At 41.9% G+C, this 15,398-nt stretch overlaps 1 protein-coding gene across 7 annotated transcripts in view; it reads left to right on the plus strand.

Moving 5' to 3' along the window:
* The window catches only part of SEMA5B (semaphorin 5B), a 274,876-nt gene that overhangs the window by 203,111 nt on the left and 56,367 nt on the right, over positions 1 to 15,398 (plus strand). For all 7 annotated transcript variants that reach the window (XR_007889922.1, XM_051623688.1, XM_051623689.1 and 4 more), the window contains exons 10-13: positions 1,842 to 2,127; positions 7,341 to 7,476; positions 11,046 to 11,253; positions 13,431 to 13,638. Coding sequence is in view for 6 of the 7 variants with exons in the window: in XM_051623688.1 (XP_051479648.1) it covers positions 1,842 to 2,127; positions 7,341 to 7,476; positions 11,046 to 11,253; positions 13,431 to 13,638 (838 nt within the window). In the remaining variant the exon portion in view is untranslated. The remainder of the gene's footprint in view (positions 1 to 1,841; positions 2,128 to 7,340; positions 7,477 to 11,045; positions 11,254 to 13,430; positions 13,639 to 15,398) is intronic.

Consider the following 15,398-nt stretch of genomic DNA (forward strand, 5'->3'; position numbering starts at 1 on the left):
TATGAGCAGTGGGACTATGTACTCTCTGGAGCTTAATGAGACCGATCTAAGCTGCTTCAGGCATATTGAAATCAGTATGGAGATCCAGAGTTTTAAGAGAAGAATGTCACCAGGCAAGACTGAATTCAGACCAAGAAGCAGTGTAACCTGTATATCCTCCTTAGAAATATGTGCCTCTGGTCTGCACATGAACCAAGAATTCAGAGGAAGTAAAGGAACAGGGGAGTTTGAGGAAAGAAAAATAGAATCTGCATTTCTAGCTCATGATTTGAAAAACTAATGTGCCTCTTGGATTTGTAACCTTGCACAGCGTTGGTGACATTGAAGTACTTTCATTCTGTTCTGGCCACTTTTCAACAAGAAACAGGAAACCTGAAGATGATTCAGAGAAGAGCCATGGAGTGATTTGAAGCTTGGAAAGCCTGCCTCACAGTGAGAGACTTAAGGACCTCAATTTATTTATCTTTCTGAAAAGGAGATAAAAGGTGTTTTGTTCATGATATGGAAGTACTTACATCAAGAGAAGATTTCTGGCAGGATAAAGTTCTTTAATCTAGCAGACAAGTCATGACAAGAGCCTGTGATTGGAAGTTGAAACCAGATAATGTCAAATGGAAAAAGAAGTACGGGTTGCAGCTGGGGCAGCCTTTAGTCATTTGAACAAGTCACTGAGGAAAGTGATGGATGTCAAGCCATATGACATTGTCCAGTAAGATCAGATCTCCTTTGAATGATGTGGTCTAATTCACCTGATAGTTACAGGATCCAGTGGTGGAATTACAGGGTAAAGTTCTGTGGTTCGTGTTAGACAGGAGGTCAGAATGGTGATCACAACAGTCCCGTTAAGGTTCACTGTTTGTTTAAAGAAGAAGGTTTAATGGGAGATGCTTTGCATTGCCCTCCCTCTGTACCATTGTCTGCCTCCCAAACCTGTCTTGCAGCAGCATCAGCCTGTCTCCCTCTGCCATGACTCTGTTTTCCTTTCACTCCTGGGCTGCAGCATTAGAAGAATTCCATACTTTCCATTTTCCCTCTCCCTTTGAGCATTACTCAGAAATGAAAAAGCACCTTATAAAACCAACAGGGTTTTTTAAACAAAACGATATTATTCACTGGCCAGTCTTTTCCCTTTGCCAAATAAATTGTTGGGACAGAAGACCGCACACTTTAAAGCTTTGTTAAATGCCCAATCAAAATACTCACTACGAAACCAATTCCAGGTTCTTTTCAATTCTTCTGAAAACAATAACAATAATTCTAGGAGAAAAAGAATTAAGGAGGACTTGCATCAATACTGTCAGTCTGTGGCATGGTTTTGTTTTACGGACACAAGGTAGTATTTTGTGCCTAGAAACTGGAAAGGCTTCATGATAAAAGCCAGATGTGATTGCACTGGAAGAGTAGATGGAATGTTTCAGTGTAGCAGTCTGGGGAGATGGGTGGATGCACACAGCATATTTAGCACATCATATGGTGCACTTAAAAGTGAATAGGTGAAGGAACCCAATGGGAAGGCTTTATGTTGTAAAATTAGTATAGGTATAGAGCACACTCATGCATATGCAAAGTGGTGAACTCTGCTTTCCCTGGTAGCGGCTTTGCCAATAAAGTGGTGAAACAATAGGGTCTCTCCAAGATCTGAAGAATGGAGCTAGATCTGTATCCCCATGTGTCATTATTCCCATCTACTGTTTTTATGTCCTCTGCTGACTCCAAACTCCCTGTGGTCCCAACTTTGACAGCCTGTGTAAAGGGAGCTGGTGGCACAATGCATTGAGCAAGCCAGTGAGCACAGCTTGATTTCTGACCTGTATAAATCTCTTCAAATGTTTGTTTTTCAGAGCCTAACTTTATTGCTGCCTATGACATCGGTTTGTTCACCTATTTCTTCTTCCGTGAGAATGCTGTAGAACATGACTGTGGGAAAACAGTGTATTCTCGTGTGGCAAGGGTTTGCAAAAATGATATTGGAGGGAGATTTTTGCTGGAGGACACGTGGACAACTTTCATGAAGGCCAGGCTGAACTGTTCCCGTTCTGGAGAAATCCCTTTCTATTATAATGAATTGCAAAGCACCTTCTACCTTCCTGAACAAGATCTGATCTATGGTGTCTTCACTACTAATGTGTAAGTTGCACTAATTTTACCACCCTTCTATCCCCAGCAGTTTGAGACTGACAATATCCAGGTTTTTTAGACAGTCTGAGGATTCATTTGTAAAAGATCCTTTGGTTAACATGAAGGAATAGGTAGGACTGCGTTATCCATCATGGCAACATAGCTTTTAGGACAACGTTTCTAATCCATGTGTCATAGATTCCTGGATTCCATAAAATATGTTTATGCAGTTTGAGGGTAGTTTAATGTAATACAAGCCTGGGCTGTGACTGACTTTTTTTTGTGGTGGCAAAGCTACTTGTGTAGTTCAGAGAGCTGGCCTAAAAATAACCTAACAGAAAAACATAATTAGTTTTCAGTCGGGTTAACTGCTTGGACAATCTGACACAATTGTGTGAACACTGGGACTGGTCCATGAGAGAGACAGGTACATATGCTTCAGAGAGAACTGGAAAGAGGAGAATGAGGCAGATGGAATCACAACTGCCTAGGCTGACATCAACATAAATTGCTGTTGAACAACACTTTATAGAAGCAATGTCACATGGACTATACAGCATTTGACATTTCCAAGGGGGGCTGTATCTCAACTGCAGACTGTTTCAGGTTCATAAATCAAAAACAGGGCTGGAACTCTGAGGGGAAGGCATGATTTCTGAAGCTTTATAATCACTTTTCTTGGCTTGATATTGAAAAAACTTGTAATTGGAATAATTTAGTGTAGCTCTGAAAGCAGAAAGGAGAAGAGAAGTTAATTAAAAATATACATTATGAGTTTTTAAATATATTTTTAAGTCAGGAAAACTCAAATAACTTTTTCTCTGAAGCCCAAGGCTAGGATGATGAGTTTCAAGCTATAACCAGTCTGCATGGTATTGAGTTTCAATAATTCATGTTCTCCAGGGGGGTCTTATCCTGATGTGTAAACTAGAGATTAAAAACTTTAGGTAGTTACTCTGCATGACAGACACTCAAAGTGTCTTTGGGGTTTTTGTGTGGAGTTGTGTTCAAAAGGAATAAGGGTCTGCTCCCAGGAATCCCACAGCAAACCAAAGAAGTGAAGCCCCACTGAAGTGCAGGCCTTCCCTATTTAATGTGTCACTTGCTGGTGTGACAGGGCTTGAACTTCAGCCTTTGAAGTCACAAAGCATCACCCCCCAGCTTCTTGACCTAAGGCACTATTGAGAGTTTCCCTGTGAGAGTCAACAGAGCCTGAATTTTATTGTTGCTCTGTAAATGCCAAGAAGTAGGGAAGTGTTTGGCCACCCTCATCTGTCTTCCATGTTTTGTTCTCCACGGCCAGTGCCAATGTCAGCCAACAGTGAGCCAGTGGAAAGGCAACTAGAAAAAATAAACATGATTGAGCACTGCACCTTGACCGTGAGCTTTAGGAAAAATCTATTGTGGGATTGAAAGGGGCATGAGTTGTTCTCTAAAAACATTTAAAGGATGTTAACCAAACTTGCTGAACATTAAAAGGAAACCTGGGTACTGCTTTGGGTACTTTTTGTTTTACTTTTTTTTTTCAGTCAGAGAGGGCATCTGTGTCTATAGTGATAATGTTTTATCTATCCCTTCATCCATTTATCCAGCCAAAACAGAAGTTGGAAATGCAGAAATTATTAAACACTGTATCATATTTCTCAAATTGGCATAGTTTATGGACTATAAGGAGGGAGACACAGGCTACCTCTGGTTGGAAGAGTTCTTGTCTGCTGTTTCTGCCTCCCAGGTTTAAAGTGAGACATGATGAGTGTTACCCATCTCCTCTGGGTTATGCTTAAGTCACTCCTCATACGTTATGGGGGTACATTCTATCTTGTGTCTTTGGAGGACAATATAATATGTAACATTTGTGTAGTTGGAGAAATGAGTTATTGATAATAGCTGAAGTTAGATCAAGTAGCATTTTGGGTCTACAACATGGTGTTCTTTTGAGAGTTCAAAGAGAAAGTGTTCCAATTTGTCATCCGACTAAAGAAATAATGGTAATTATTCTTTTAACTTCCAGTGGGACTCATATCGTGCTGCATGAGCTTTGCATACCAAAGAGAGTTGATGAATGCTCCAGTCTAAATTCCTTTATAATAGGATACTAATGCACCACAAAATGATTTTTTAAATTTTTATTTAAAGGTATTTTTAATTTGGAAGGTTCATATTTAATAGTTTGTGTCATCTTATAAAAAAGGGGTTTTAGTAGTTTTGGTAAGACCCACATATAGATTTATTGCTTCATGTTGTGTTATACGTAGCTGAATCAGTGGGAAAGAGAGCTTTTTGGGGAAGCTGCTGATGAAATATTTAAGAAGCTTTTTATTAAAATTTTTTTGTAAGGTAATGGAGACAATGTTAAAACCTTGAACTCAACCCGTTCACTAAACCACCTGGTTAATCACAGGAAGAAGGAGGTGGGAATAAAGGAGGTTACGCTTCACACCAGGCCAACACGAGGGCCAGCTGTGCAAGTTGATGTCACTTGCTTGAGACTGGGATCAAACTATTCATAGGGAGGGATGGGAAGTATGCCAGGCCACAGATGGAAAGGAAAACAGGCCACAGATTTAATGGAAAACCTCTTTTCTTTCTCCTCTCTAGCAAAAGGAAAGGTCTTTGCCAGGGCCCTAAAAATATCCTTAAAAAAAAAGAAAAAAAGAATAAAAGAAAAGTGTTTTTGTTAGACTAGCAGGTTTTTATTATTTCTTTTCCTTTTTCATTTTCTTTCTCATTCTCTTTTTCTTTCCCATGTGTGCCTCAAGGCATTTACTTGTCATCCATCATTAGCTTTGTCTCATGAGCTGCCGTCTGTGAGCATCCACTGCATCAGCCATGTTCAGACAAAAGTGGAGGAAGGTTTGCCCAGCATTGCTTTGACATGTTCAAAGTGAGCTACTCCATCACTCTGGGGATGGAAAGGGCAGGGGCAGGAGTGGAGAATGGGAGGGCAAAGCAAGAAGTTCTTCCTGATCTTGTATTGCTCAAAAGAATATGCTGTGAAAGAATCTGTTCTTCTGCTTTCCAGCCTGGGGTTGTGAAGAGAGGCTTTTTATTAATTTTTTTTGTGCAAGAGAGATAATTGTTAGTGCAATTAAAAAATGTGTTCTTCTCAGAGAATTCACACAGAATCATAGAATGTTAGGGGTTGGAAGGTACTTGAAAAGATCATCTAGTCCAACCCCATAGTCAGGGCAGGATCACCTGGAGTAGGTCACACAGGAACTTGTCCAGGCGGGCTTTGAATGTCTCCAGAGAAGGAGACTCCACAACCTCTCTGGGCAGCCTGTTCCAGTGCTCTGTCACTCTCACAGTGAAAAAGTTTTTCCTTAAGTTTACGTGGAACCTCCTGTGCTCTAGCTTGCACCCTTTGCCCCTTGTCCTATTGTTGGACATTACTGAGAACAGCCTGGCTCCATCCTCCTGATTTTCACACTTCACATTTTTTGTAAACTTTGATGAGGTCACCCCTCAGTCTCCTCTTCTCCAAGCTAAAGAGACCCAGCTCCCTCAGCTTTTCCTCATAAGGGAAATGTTCTATGCCCTTAATCATCTTTGTGGCTCTGTGCTGGACTCTTTCAAGCAGTTCCCTGTCCTTTCTGAACTGAGGGTCCCAGAACTGGACACAATACTCCAGATGCAGCCTCATCAGGGCAGAGTAGAGGAGGAGGAGTACCCCTCTTGACCTACTAATCACATCCCTTCTCATACATCCCAGGATGCCATTGGCCTTCCTGGCCGAAAGAGCACATTGCTGGCTCATGGTCATCCTTGACCCCCAGGTCCCTTTCCCCTATGCTGCTCTCCAACAGGTCAGTCCCCAGCCTATACTGATACACAGGGTTGTTCTTTCCGAGATGCAAGACTCTACATTTGCCCTTGTTGAATTTCATCAAGTTTCTCCCTGCCCAGCTCTCCAGCCTGTCTAGGTTTCGATGAATGGCAGCACAGCCTTCTGGTGTGTCAGCCACTCCTCCCAGTTTAGTGTCACCAGCAAACTTGCTGACAGTGCACTTGGTTCCCTCATCCAGGTAGTTAATGAATATATTGAACAGTACTGGTTCCAGGACCAACCCCTGAGGGACTCCACTTCCTTTCATTAGCAGAAAGATACATACAGCAGGGCCAGAGTTATTTAAAAGGCACTGAGATGAAGCAGTGTCTTGTACTACCTCTATTTTTAATTTATTCTGATATTGTTTTCTCTGAACATTGTACTTTTTCTTTTTTTTAAAAAAAAGCAAGGGGAAGGGGAGAGCTGGGAGCACATTTGAATTTCAGGTTACCACTTAGCAAACATCCCTCTTTGGGCTGGCTTCCCTGAGGTGCCAGCACTATCTGGGAAGCACCCTCCAGCCCTCTTGAGGCAAAAGGATCTGAGTCTGCCCAGGACCTTGCAGAAGTGGGTCCTGCGTGACTGAAATGGGACAGCAAAGGCCAACTGATCTGTGTGCGAGTCTAGTAGCACAGCAGAGCATCCCTGAAACAAATTTGCTTCCAAAGAGTCCTTCCTAGAGTGGCATTTTCCTAGCTGTGCCTCCCCTGGCTGCTACGTGCCTGGTGAGCAGTCTGCCCGAGACAGATGCTGTTCCCAGCTGAAAACACAAAGAAGTGAACTGTGGTCAGTGAAAACAGAGGCTTTCACGTATTAGCAAGACCTTTTTGCGTGCTGAGCTGCTGTAACAACCAGCCTGGTTTGCACTGTCACCCTCTCCCTTCCCCTGCATGTCTGTGCATGCATGTGTGTATTTTGGAAAAAAATACATAAATATATATATATATATGCATGTAAAATCCTAGGGGGATATAATTTATAGCTAAAGATTTCAAGAGCCTGTAGAAACAGAATTTCACCTTGAGAAACACAAAGAGATTAAAAATTAGGTTCTTTGTAATCAATAAAGATGGATGTGTTGTTAAATAAAAATAAAACCAGACACAAATAATCCATGCAAATTAAACTGTGTTCACCTTTCTTGTCAGAACTGCTTCCGTGGCCCTTAAATCACAGACATTTTAAAACCAAGCTTAAAATTCATTCTGAAAATTGTCATGCAAGACATCTGCATTTAACTATTTATTTGTTTTGTTTTGTTTTTGTTTGTATCACTGTACATCTACCTAGCAATGTACATGTATTTTACTTGAGTGGAGTCTGATTTGTGTTATGATGAAAATGTCGATGTTCTAATTATTAAATTGATTTATTTTTTTCTCCCCTTTTCCAGAAACAGCATAGCTGCCTCAGCAGTGTGTGCCTTCAATCTGAGTGCCATTACTCAGGCATTTAATGGCCCTTTCCGTTACCAAGAAAACCCAAGATCAGCCTGGCTGCCAACGTTAAACCCCATCCCTAATTTCCAGGTACTGCTACTCTTCAGTTAACTCCATTTTCTTTTATGTTGTGTCACTCCAATGCATTTATTTGTGTGGGGACCATTTTTCCAGGCAGACCCATGGTGCAGATAAATTGTGTTTCTCCACATTTATCAGTGTTTTCATCTGTGGAACTCCTTGCCACATGCTACTGAGGCCATGGTATTCATGGCAAAAACAGAATGGTTTTACTAACAATAAGAGTGTCCAGATTTTTTATAACAATAAATAATTTAAATATTTGTTATGCTCATCACTGACATGTGAGCTCCGTGAAGGTGATCCTCAAAAGGGGATGTAGAGACTTCCCCCAGGGAAGGTTTAATGAAGCTGGGCAAAGTCAAACTAGAATGGAGACAATCTATATTTTTAAACAAGAGCGGTAATTAACCATTGGGACTGTGTAAGGAGGTGATGAATTATCTTTCAGTTGATAGGGCCCCTAAGGCTATTAGTGGTTCAGTGCAAGATGGATATCTTTCTGAGACACAGTAGCTCAGCCAGAAGTTATGGACACATTGAGCAGCAATGGGTGGAAGTGGACACATGAGGATGGTCTTAAAAAAATATTTTTTATAAATGAGAAGCTTCCCAGGATTATGAGTTAAAGCCAATCTGAAAATTAGAGAACAATTTCAATCTCCTAGATTTAGTCAGTGGGGTGCAGAGTATGTCTGTGACAGCCCTGTCAAACCTGAATCTTCTGAAGCATAAGCCCATTTTACATCTCAAGTCCCTTCCCACCTGGGAAATCCTAGGGAGGATGGACTGGTCTTCCTGTCCTTGCTCCCCTCTGGTGAATCCTTTCAGCCCAATAGTGTGAATGTGTCTCTCTTTCATTATGGCAAAGGTGCTGAGGCTGCCTGAAAATGCCATCTGCCTTCAAGCTGGTGATGTCAGGGACCTTCCAAAAAGGACTCTGCAGTTGCCTGAAATCACAGCAAGAGCAGATGGGAGAGATGGGAGGCAGGTCCTTGCTGGAGGCAGGGATGTGCTTGGGTTCCTGCTGAGGATCCTGATTTCTCCCCCTGAATTCCTTCATGGCACCTGAATGAGGGCTTCTTCCTGTACGAGGTGGGACAGTTTTGGACTCTTGATCACGCCCTCAGCTTCATGCACTTAAAGCCAAGATCAAAGCTTTGCTGAAGACCCAGCCATGCCAAACACAGCCAAGTTTCTTTTTTTCTTTTTTTTCTTTGAGTTTAATGAGAATATTGAGGTTAACTGAGAATCAAGGACTTTTTGTCCTTTGCTGGGCAAACCCAGGAGAAACAGAGAAAACAGAGAAGGACTTTAGAAAGCATTTCCATGTAGTGAAAAGTGTGAGATAAAATGTGGACTACAAAGATTGCAGAAGCAAGAAGAAAGAAAAGGGTCAGAAGAAAATAAGGAAAAGGAAAGGAGGTATGTGGCAGACAGAAGGAAGATTGCAAGAAGAGATTAAGATGTTTTTCAAGTAGAGGAGGAACAAGAGGTCAGTGAAGGGCCTTTAGGAGATGACAAGGGTAATTTAGTGACAGAAGAGGCAGATATTGCAAAAAAAATTAAATTAGTTTTTTTGCTTCAGTGTTCACAATGGAAGATGAGAGAAGCATGCCAGAATATTTTTTTCCTTGCAGAAAGGAGAAATACTGAAGGATACAGAGGATCAGGGCAGTGCAGATAATCAGGAAATTAGAACAAAACAAAATAAAACCAAAGCAGAGGGATGCTGTGTCAGCACACAGGCTGCCAATAGACCAAAAGGATTATCTATGACTTGATGAGAACGGAAAACAAAACCTACAATGACATTCCTGCCACTGGGACTCCTCCCTCAGTGATGTTCTAGAAAGGAAAGTGAGCAGAGAGAAAAGCATCCAAAGCAAGACAGTAGTGTAAACCAGAAGAAGCATGGGGGATAGCAAAAGGGAGAGATTTTTAAAATCTTTAGACTGTGGAATGAGTCATGAAGACCATTGCAATAGAAAAAAACATAACCAAGCAAAAAACCACCACCACCACCACCAAAAAAACCAACCAAAAAAAAACCAACAAAAAAAACCCACCACATTAAAACCCACCTGAGGACTCATCAAAAACCCACCGACGTTTCCTTAGTCTGGCTACTCAGGAAGAAGTTAAAGTTCATACAAAAGTGCCCATGTTCATAGGTGGTGGAAATTAGCATCACGTAGTTCACGAAAGCTCCAAACTGTTGTAGAGCTTAGTACACTGGCTGGTTGGGATCTGTTTTCATTGTGTAAAAGTGAGCTAAATTCCTGTCAATTCATTTTAACATGTTGTAAGACAAGCTCTGCATGGTGCACCTCAGAAAGGCAGCCACAATGCAAAGAGTTGCTTCGATCCGTATCGAAGGTATGCACATGGGAAATTTCTACACTGTAGCTGGAGTGCTGCAAATCCACATCCTGATTTGCAGTATACTAACTTCTCATTCAAGGAGAGCCCGAAATGAAGAAAAATAAATTTTTGAGAGTTTTTTTTCCTGGTGAAATTTTTCAGATGTGAGCATCACAGTGAGAAGTGAAGTTGTCCATGGACTGAGTTTGGGAGTTGGCAGGATTTCTAGTTTTACCACAGACTCCCATGGTCTTGTGCAGGATAAATCACCAGTCACCCAGATTTTTTTTGGAGTGATAAAGCTTTGGCCCACCACACGTGGCATTGTGGGGAAGAATGAAGAACCAGCTCTGGCTACTGACATGGACTACAAAACTGCATGGAGAGTATAATGTTGCACTGGATTTTGAAAATGCTGAATTCTAGAGATTTGTGTGAGAGAAACACAGGCCTTAAAATGCACTATTTACCTGATAGGACTTATGCTGGTGTTTAAAAGACAAAGGACAAGCTCTCTTTTTCCCCCCTGTTCTGGATGAACAAGGGCATTGATTCCTGTTTCAGTGCACCTCTTGGTGCTGGAGGGTGGATGGACGTGGGTTGATCTGCTGTGTTTGCTGTGAAGACAGGAGATGTGTGTGTGGAGCAGGGAGCTCGTGGCTCACAGTGCCTTGCTTCAGATAAAGCTGCAGGGGTCTTTTCAGAAGGGGAGAGCAATGTGGTGAGTCGGGTTCTTCGATGTAAAGCCAACCTTTTTTTCAGGTTTTTTAACCTTCAGGTTTTGTCCATTGTCCAGAGTGAGATGACAGGTAGAGTCGGAAGATGGTTTGAAATGCTTCAAGGATTAACAAAAGAACCTTCTTTCCACTGCTAACTCTCCATCTTCCTACAGCTAACTTTAATGCTTTCTTCTTCTTCTTGTTTTGTTAATGCCCTTCTGTTGTTCTGGCTCCCGGGTATCACAAGGGAATGAAACACCACATCACTGGTCAGTGGACCAGCTGGCAGGAGCATTTATAAAGGGAGGGGTACAGGCCAAAGCTAGGCTGAGGACCTAAGATCAGGCTCAGGGCATGATCCTGTGACCCTAACACAGATTCAGCTCTGCAGGCAATCAACAGGACATGGGTTTCTTGAAGGATTTCAGGGGTTGGTCTTAGGCTACTGAAGTGGGGACAAAATGCCGGCACTGAAGTTCAACCTTCCATGTTTAGTGTGGGACGCTGAGTGATGACAGCCCTAACGAGAACCTGACAGAGAGAGTCCTGCAGGACGCGCAGCGCTTGTTCCTGATGAACGACGTCGTGCAGCCGGTGACTGTAGATCCGTACGTGACGCAGGACAGCATTCGGTTTTCCAAACTGGTGGTCGATATTGTTCAGGGGAAGGACACTCTCTACCACGTGATGTATATCGGGACAGGTAAGAGCATCAAGGCTTAAGGAAGTTCCCTCTACTTGCTCGTAGACCCAGCTGCTCTTGTAGCCTGGTTCAGACATCGTTACGTAGTTGTCATTCAATATCAATTGTCGTTTTGGCACAAAAGTGAACAGAAGTTAGTTTGCCTAGGTAAAATAAAAGCAGGATGGAGGCCTTGAGGCAGAGTCCCAGGCAAGCAGACTGTAAATCTACATTGTGTTTAACAACAACAATAACATTTTTCTTCCTTTTGTAAAAACATGTTTCAACTAAGCAGGCTAATACATAACAGTGGGGAAGAGCAAAGGTTGCTGAAATGTTCTGTGGTTTTGTGCACGTAACCCACCTCTCTGCATTATGACATGCTCATCTCTAAGTAAGCACTAGTAATACTCACCCTCCAGGCTTGCCCAAGGTTTTAATTATTTCTTTCATTGCACTTCCATGTGCCTACTCGTGTATGACTCCCAGTGTTTTCGGGAATGGGCATGCACTGAAGCGTAATGTAGGTAGGGGAGGTGAGGTAAGTGCTTTTTTGTGGTAGCATAGTGAGCCAGTGGTAAAATTAAGTATATGATTTAGTCTCTTGATTTCTACTGCCATCTTCTAATTAGCAGGACACGTTGCCTCTTCTGAAAAGCACAGATATCTTGGATTAATGAAAAATGTGGAAGAAGGACAAAGTGTTATAAATGGTTGTCTTAGCACACATTCATACTAATGATAGAGGTTAAATTAAATAGTTTGATTAATCAGAGCATATGGCCAGCCTCATGGGTATAATGTTGTTATCCTCTACTGCAGAAGCTTTGACTTTAGAATAAGATGAATTGTCTCCGTAAGTGTTAGTTTAATCTCATATCTGAATGCAGAGTCATTACCTCATTCTCATGTTACCACCTTCCAGGACTGTGTCATAATTTATCCGACTTTTACTACCACTTACTTCAAAAATTATCATCTTGGATGTGTTCTGGTAACATTTCCACTGTGGGAGCCTCCATGGACATTGATTATGATTAGAAGATTGTCCTTAAATGGAAATAAAACATGGTTCTGCCATTTTGATACCTTGATGTTTTAAGTGATGAGTCCCAGCTACAAAGCGTGAGAGGAAGCTGGAGTACTTTCTGCCTTGTATCATATGTGTAGAAAGGTCTGCTGCCATAACCTTACCTTCTTATTTGTGTTTGTTTTCTGGCCCTGGCTAGTGGTGACTGAAGAGAGAACTCTGCTGGACTTGAAATATTTAAACCAGTCAAATGCTTCAGCAGCGACAGCCCTGCCCAGAGGCAGCCCTGAACACAAATCTAGTCCTGAGACAAACCAGGCCCAAACTTGAACCTCAGACTTGTTCCACACTTCAGGTCCTCCTAAGTGAAATAGAACCTTTGCATGGCAGCCAACCCAACCAGCGTAAGCTTTGGCACCAATGCAGAAGTTTCCAGGGTAGAAAGATTAAGCTTCAGGAGCAATCAGGGCTGATTTGGGGGGTTTAATGAAAAACAGTGTGATTGCCCCCCTTTCCCCAGCATAAATCTCCCACCCTTTAACAGATCTTTTACAACTGTTTAAGGAAGAGCACTGTGGATGCCAGTGTATATGTTTCTGTGTATGCACTGCTCATGCCATAACATCCCCTTGTCAAGTTGGCAGGATGGCTTCTTCCAGGAAGAGGATCAATTAGATCTGTGACCCATGCAGTCATTATGGAGGCCTCTGAGATTTCCAGCAGGGCTGCTGCATCTGTTGTCATTTGTCATGGCATCAAATCACAATGATCTGCTCCATAAACCAAAAGAAATATAGACTCGAGGCACTAGAAATGATCCCTGCTATCTTAGGTCACCTTGCTATATAACTCACTGATAATTGGACCAGACTCTTTCCTGCCTCAGTGCTCCAACTGGGAAATATTTCTAGGTACTCTCTCTCCAGATGGTTCACATCCTTCTTGGTTCCCATTAAAATGCATTCCCAGGCAATTTCTATAATGTCTAAGAACTGCTGAGGTTTGTAACAATGTAGCTGGAGCTCTCTCTACCAGGGGCAGCAGGTGACCCAGAACTAGATTTAAAGCAACTCTGTAAAGATGACATTCGTATTTCAGTCCTTAGGCAGATACGAAATTAAATCAATGCCTTCAAGATTTACTTGTGCCTTGTTTCTTGTTCTATTAGAGTATGGCACCATCTTGAAGGCCCTTTCTACCACTAACAGGAGCCTGAGGAGTTGTTATTTAGAGGAAATGCAGATCCTCCCTGACGGACAACGGGAAGCAATCAAGAGTCTCCAAATCCTGCACAGCGACAGGTCGCTCTTTGTGGGCTTAAATAATGGAGTGCTAAAAATTCCTCTGGAGAGATGCTCCATGTACAGAACAGAAGGGTAAGCAAATTTACAGCTCTGATATATTCCACTTCAGGTTAAAAAAAAAGCACCAGGGAAACATATCCCACTCTAGTTCAGTTTAGAAGGTTTTTTTTCATCACTGCAAGACAAAAGACACTGTTGAAAATGCATCTCCTGATAGATGCATTCCTGACAGGAGCAATGAGAATGAGCAGTATTTTTTTTGGTAAATATTAATTAGTCCTCATCAGAAATTAATCGTTTGTTTACCAAGGAAGGGCTTGCAATATTTTTTTTCTTCTTTTTTTTTTAACTTGACATTTCAGTGTGGCTTTTATGAAGTCCATGTGTTTTGCTGGTAGTTCTTATTGGCAGTATGGCTGCAGGTTTCTGAATTTGGGTTGCAGCCAGGCTATCTTGGCCTATCCAGCTGATCACCTCTCAAATGTATGATGAGGCAGGGCTGGGCTATGTGGCAATTTGTTATTGCTTTTGGAAACCAATAGCTCATCTGAACTATGTGTGACACCTCTTATACCTGGATGGATTCTGTGCCAAAATTGTACCTTTTAAAAGGAGTAGGAAAAAAGACTTTTTACATTTTCAGCCCTGGCTCCAGAGCAGTTTTTCACCCAGAAATGTGTGTAGCAGGTTTTTGCATCCAAATGGTATCCCTCCATTTAAGCAGGTGAAAAGGTGTGATGCCAACTGATGGAGACATGATGCTCAAATAATCTCCCTAAGTGTGTAATGTTTTCTGCTGTGGATAATTGCTTGTTTACATATCTTGAAAATACTCTTCCTTCTCCTCTCTTTCTTTTGCCTTGCTTTTCTCTATCAGAGTTTTGTCTGAAACTGATGTCCTTTGTGCTGGACAAGAAGGATTTTGTTAGCAATGTCTAAACAGATTCCCTCTTTCATGGTCTACTGCAAGATGTTCCTGTTCTCCTGCCAAAAAGTTGATATAGGAAATGTCACCATCGTTTTCTTTTCATCAAGTAGAGTTTATCTATCAGCTTGTACTAAATAATGTCTGTCTAAATATAAAAATGCCAGCTCTTTCTATTTTCACTGAACCTCGTAATTATCTCTTTCAGAAAGTATAACTTGGTCATTATGGCAAGTTTGACACAGAAGTGTTTAATGTGTGAAGGTCTGCTTGCTTATACAGATAGGCTGACACAAAAGTGTTTTGTAAGAGAAAGAGAGCCACAGCTGGAAAATGCCATCCTGTCCTCAGCCTGTAAAGGAGAGATTTAAAAAGGTAGAAGATAGAACACAACAGCTGTCCTCTTCAGGCTGTCTTGGAGAGTTCCAGTTTGAGAACATTTATGTGTGTATGCATATATATGTTTCAAGAGAAATGAGTTCTTCCTTTTCGTTCTTTTCCGGATCTTGAGTTGAGCTTTCCAGTAATTTATGGATCATGTCCCAGTTTCAGCCCGCATAAGTTCTTTGTATGACACTTCCATTAAAACTCAGATGATGGAGGTTTGCTCAACTGCTTAAAAAAAAAGTGACAAGCAGGGGAAAAGCAGCAGTGACTGGAAGGCAGACCAGTGGGGGTACTTCACAGGAGCACCATCCATTTAGAACCTGAAGGCTGCAGGGTAGTCCCCTGCTAGTGTAAGCTTATCCCAGCAAAACAAAAACCTGGCTCCAAAAAGGTTCCCTTGCCTGCTGGTGGCCACAAGCAGCCTCAGTTTTATGCATCATATGGCACCAAGTCCTGGCTGAAATTACTGGGATGCTGGTGTACCAACACTGTGGGGGTTTTTTCTAAAACAAACTTTCTG

Source organism: Apus apus, chromosome 6 (assembly GCF_020740795.1).
Source record: "Apus apus isolate bApuApu2 chromosome 6, bApuApu2.pri.cur, whole genome shotgun sequence".
NCBI lineage: Eukaryota > Metazoa > Chordata > Aves > Apodiformes > Apodidae > Apus > Apus apus.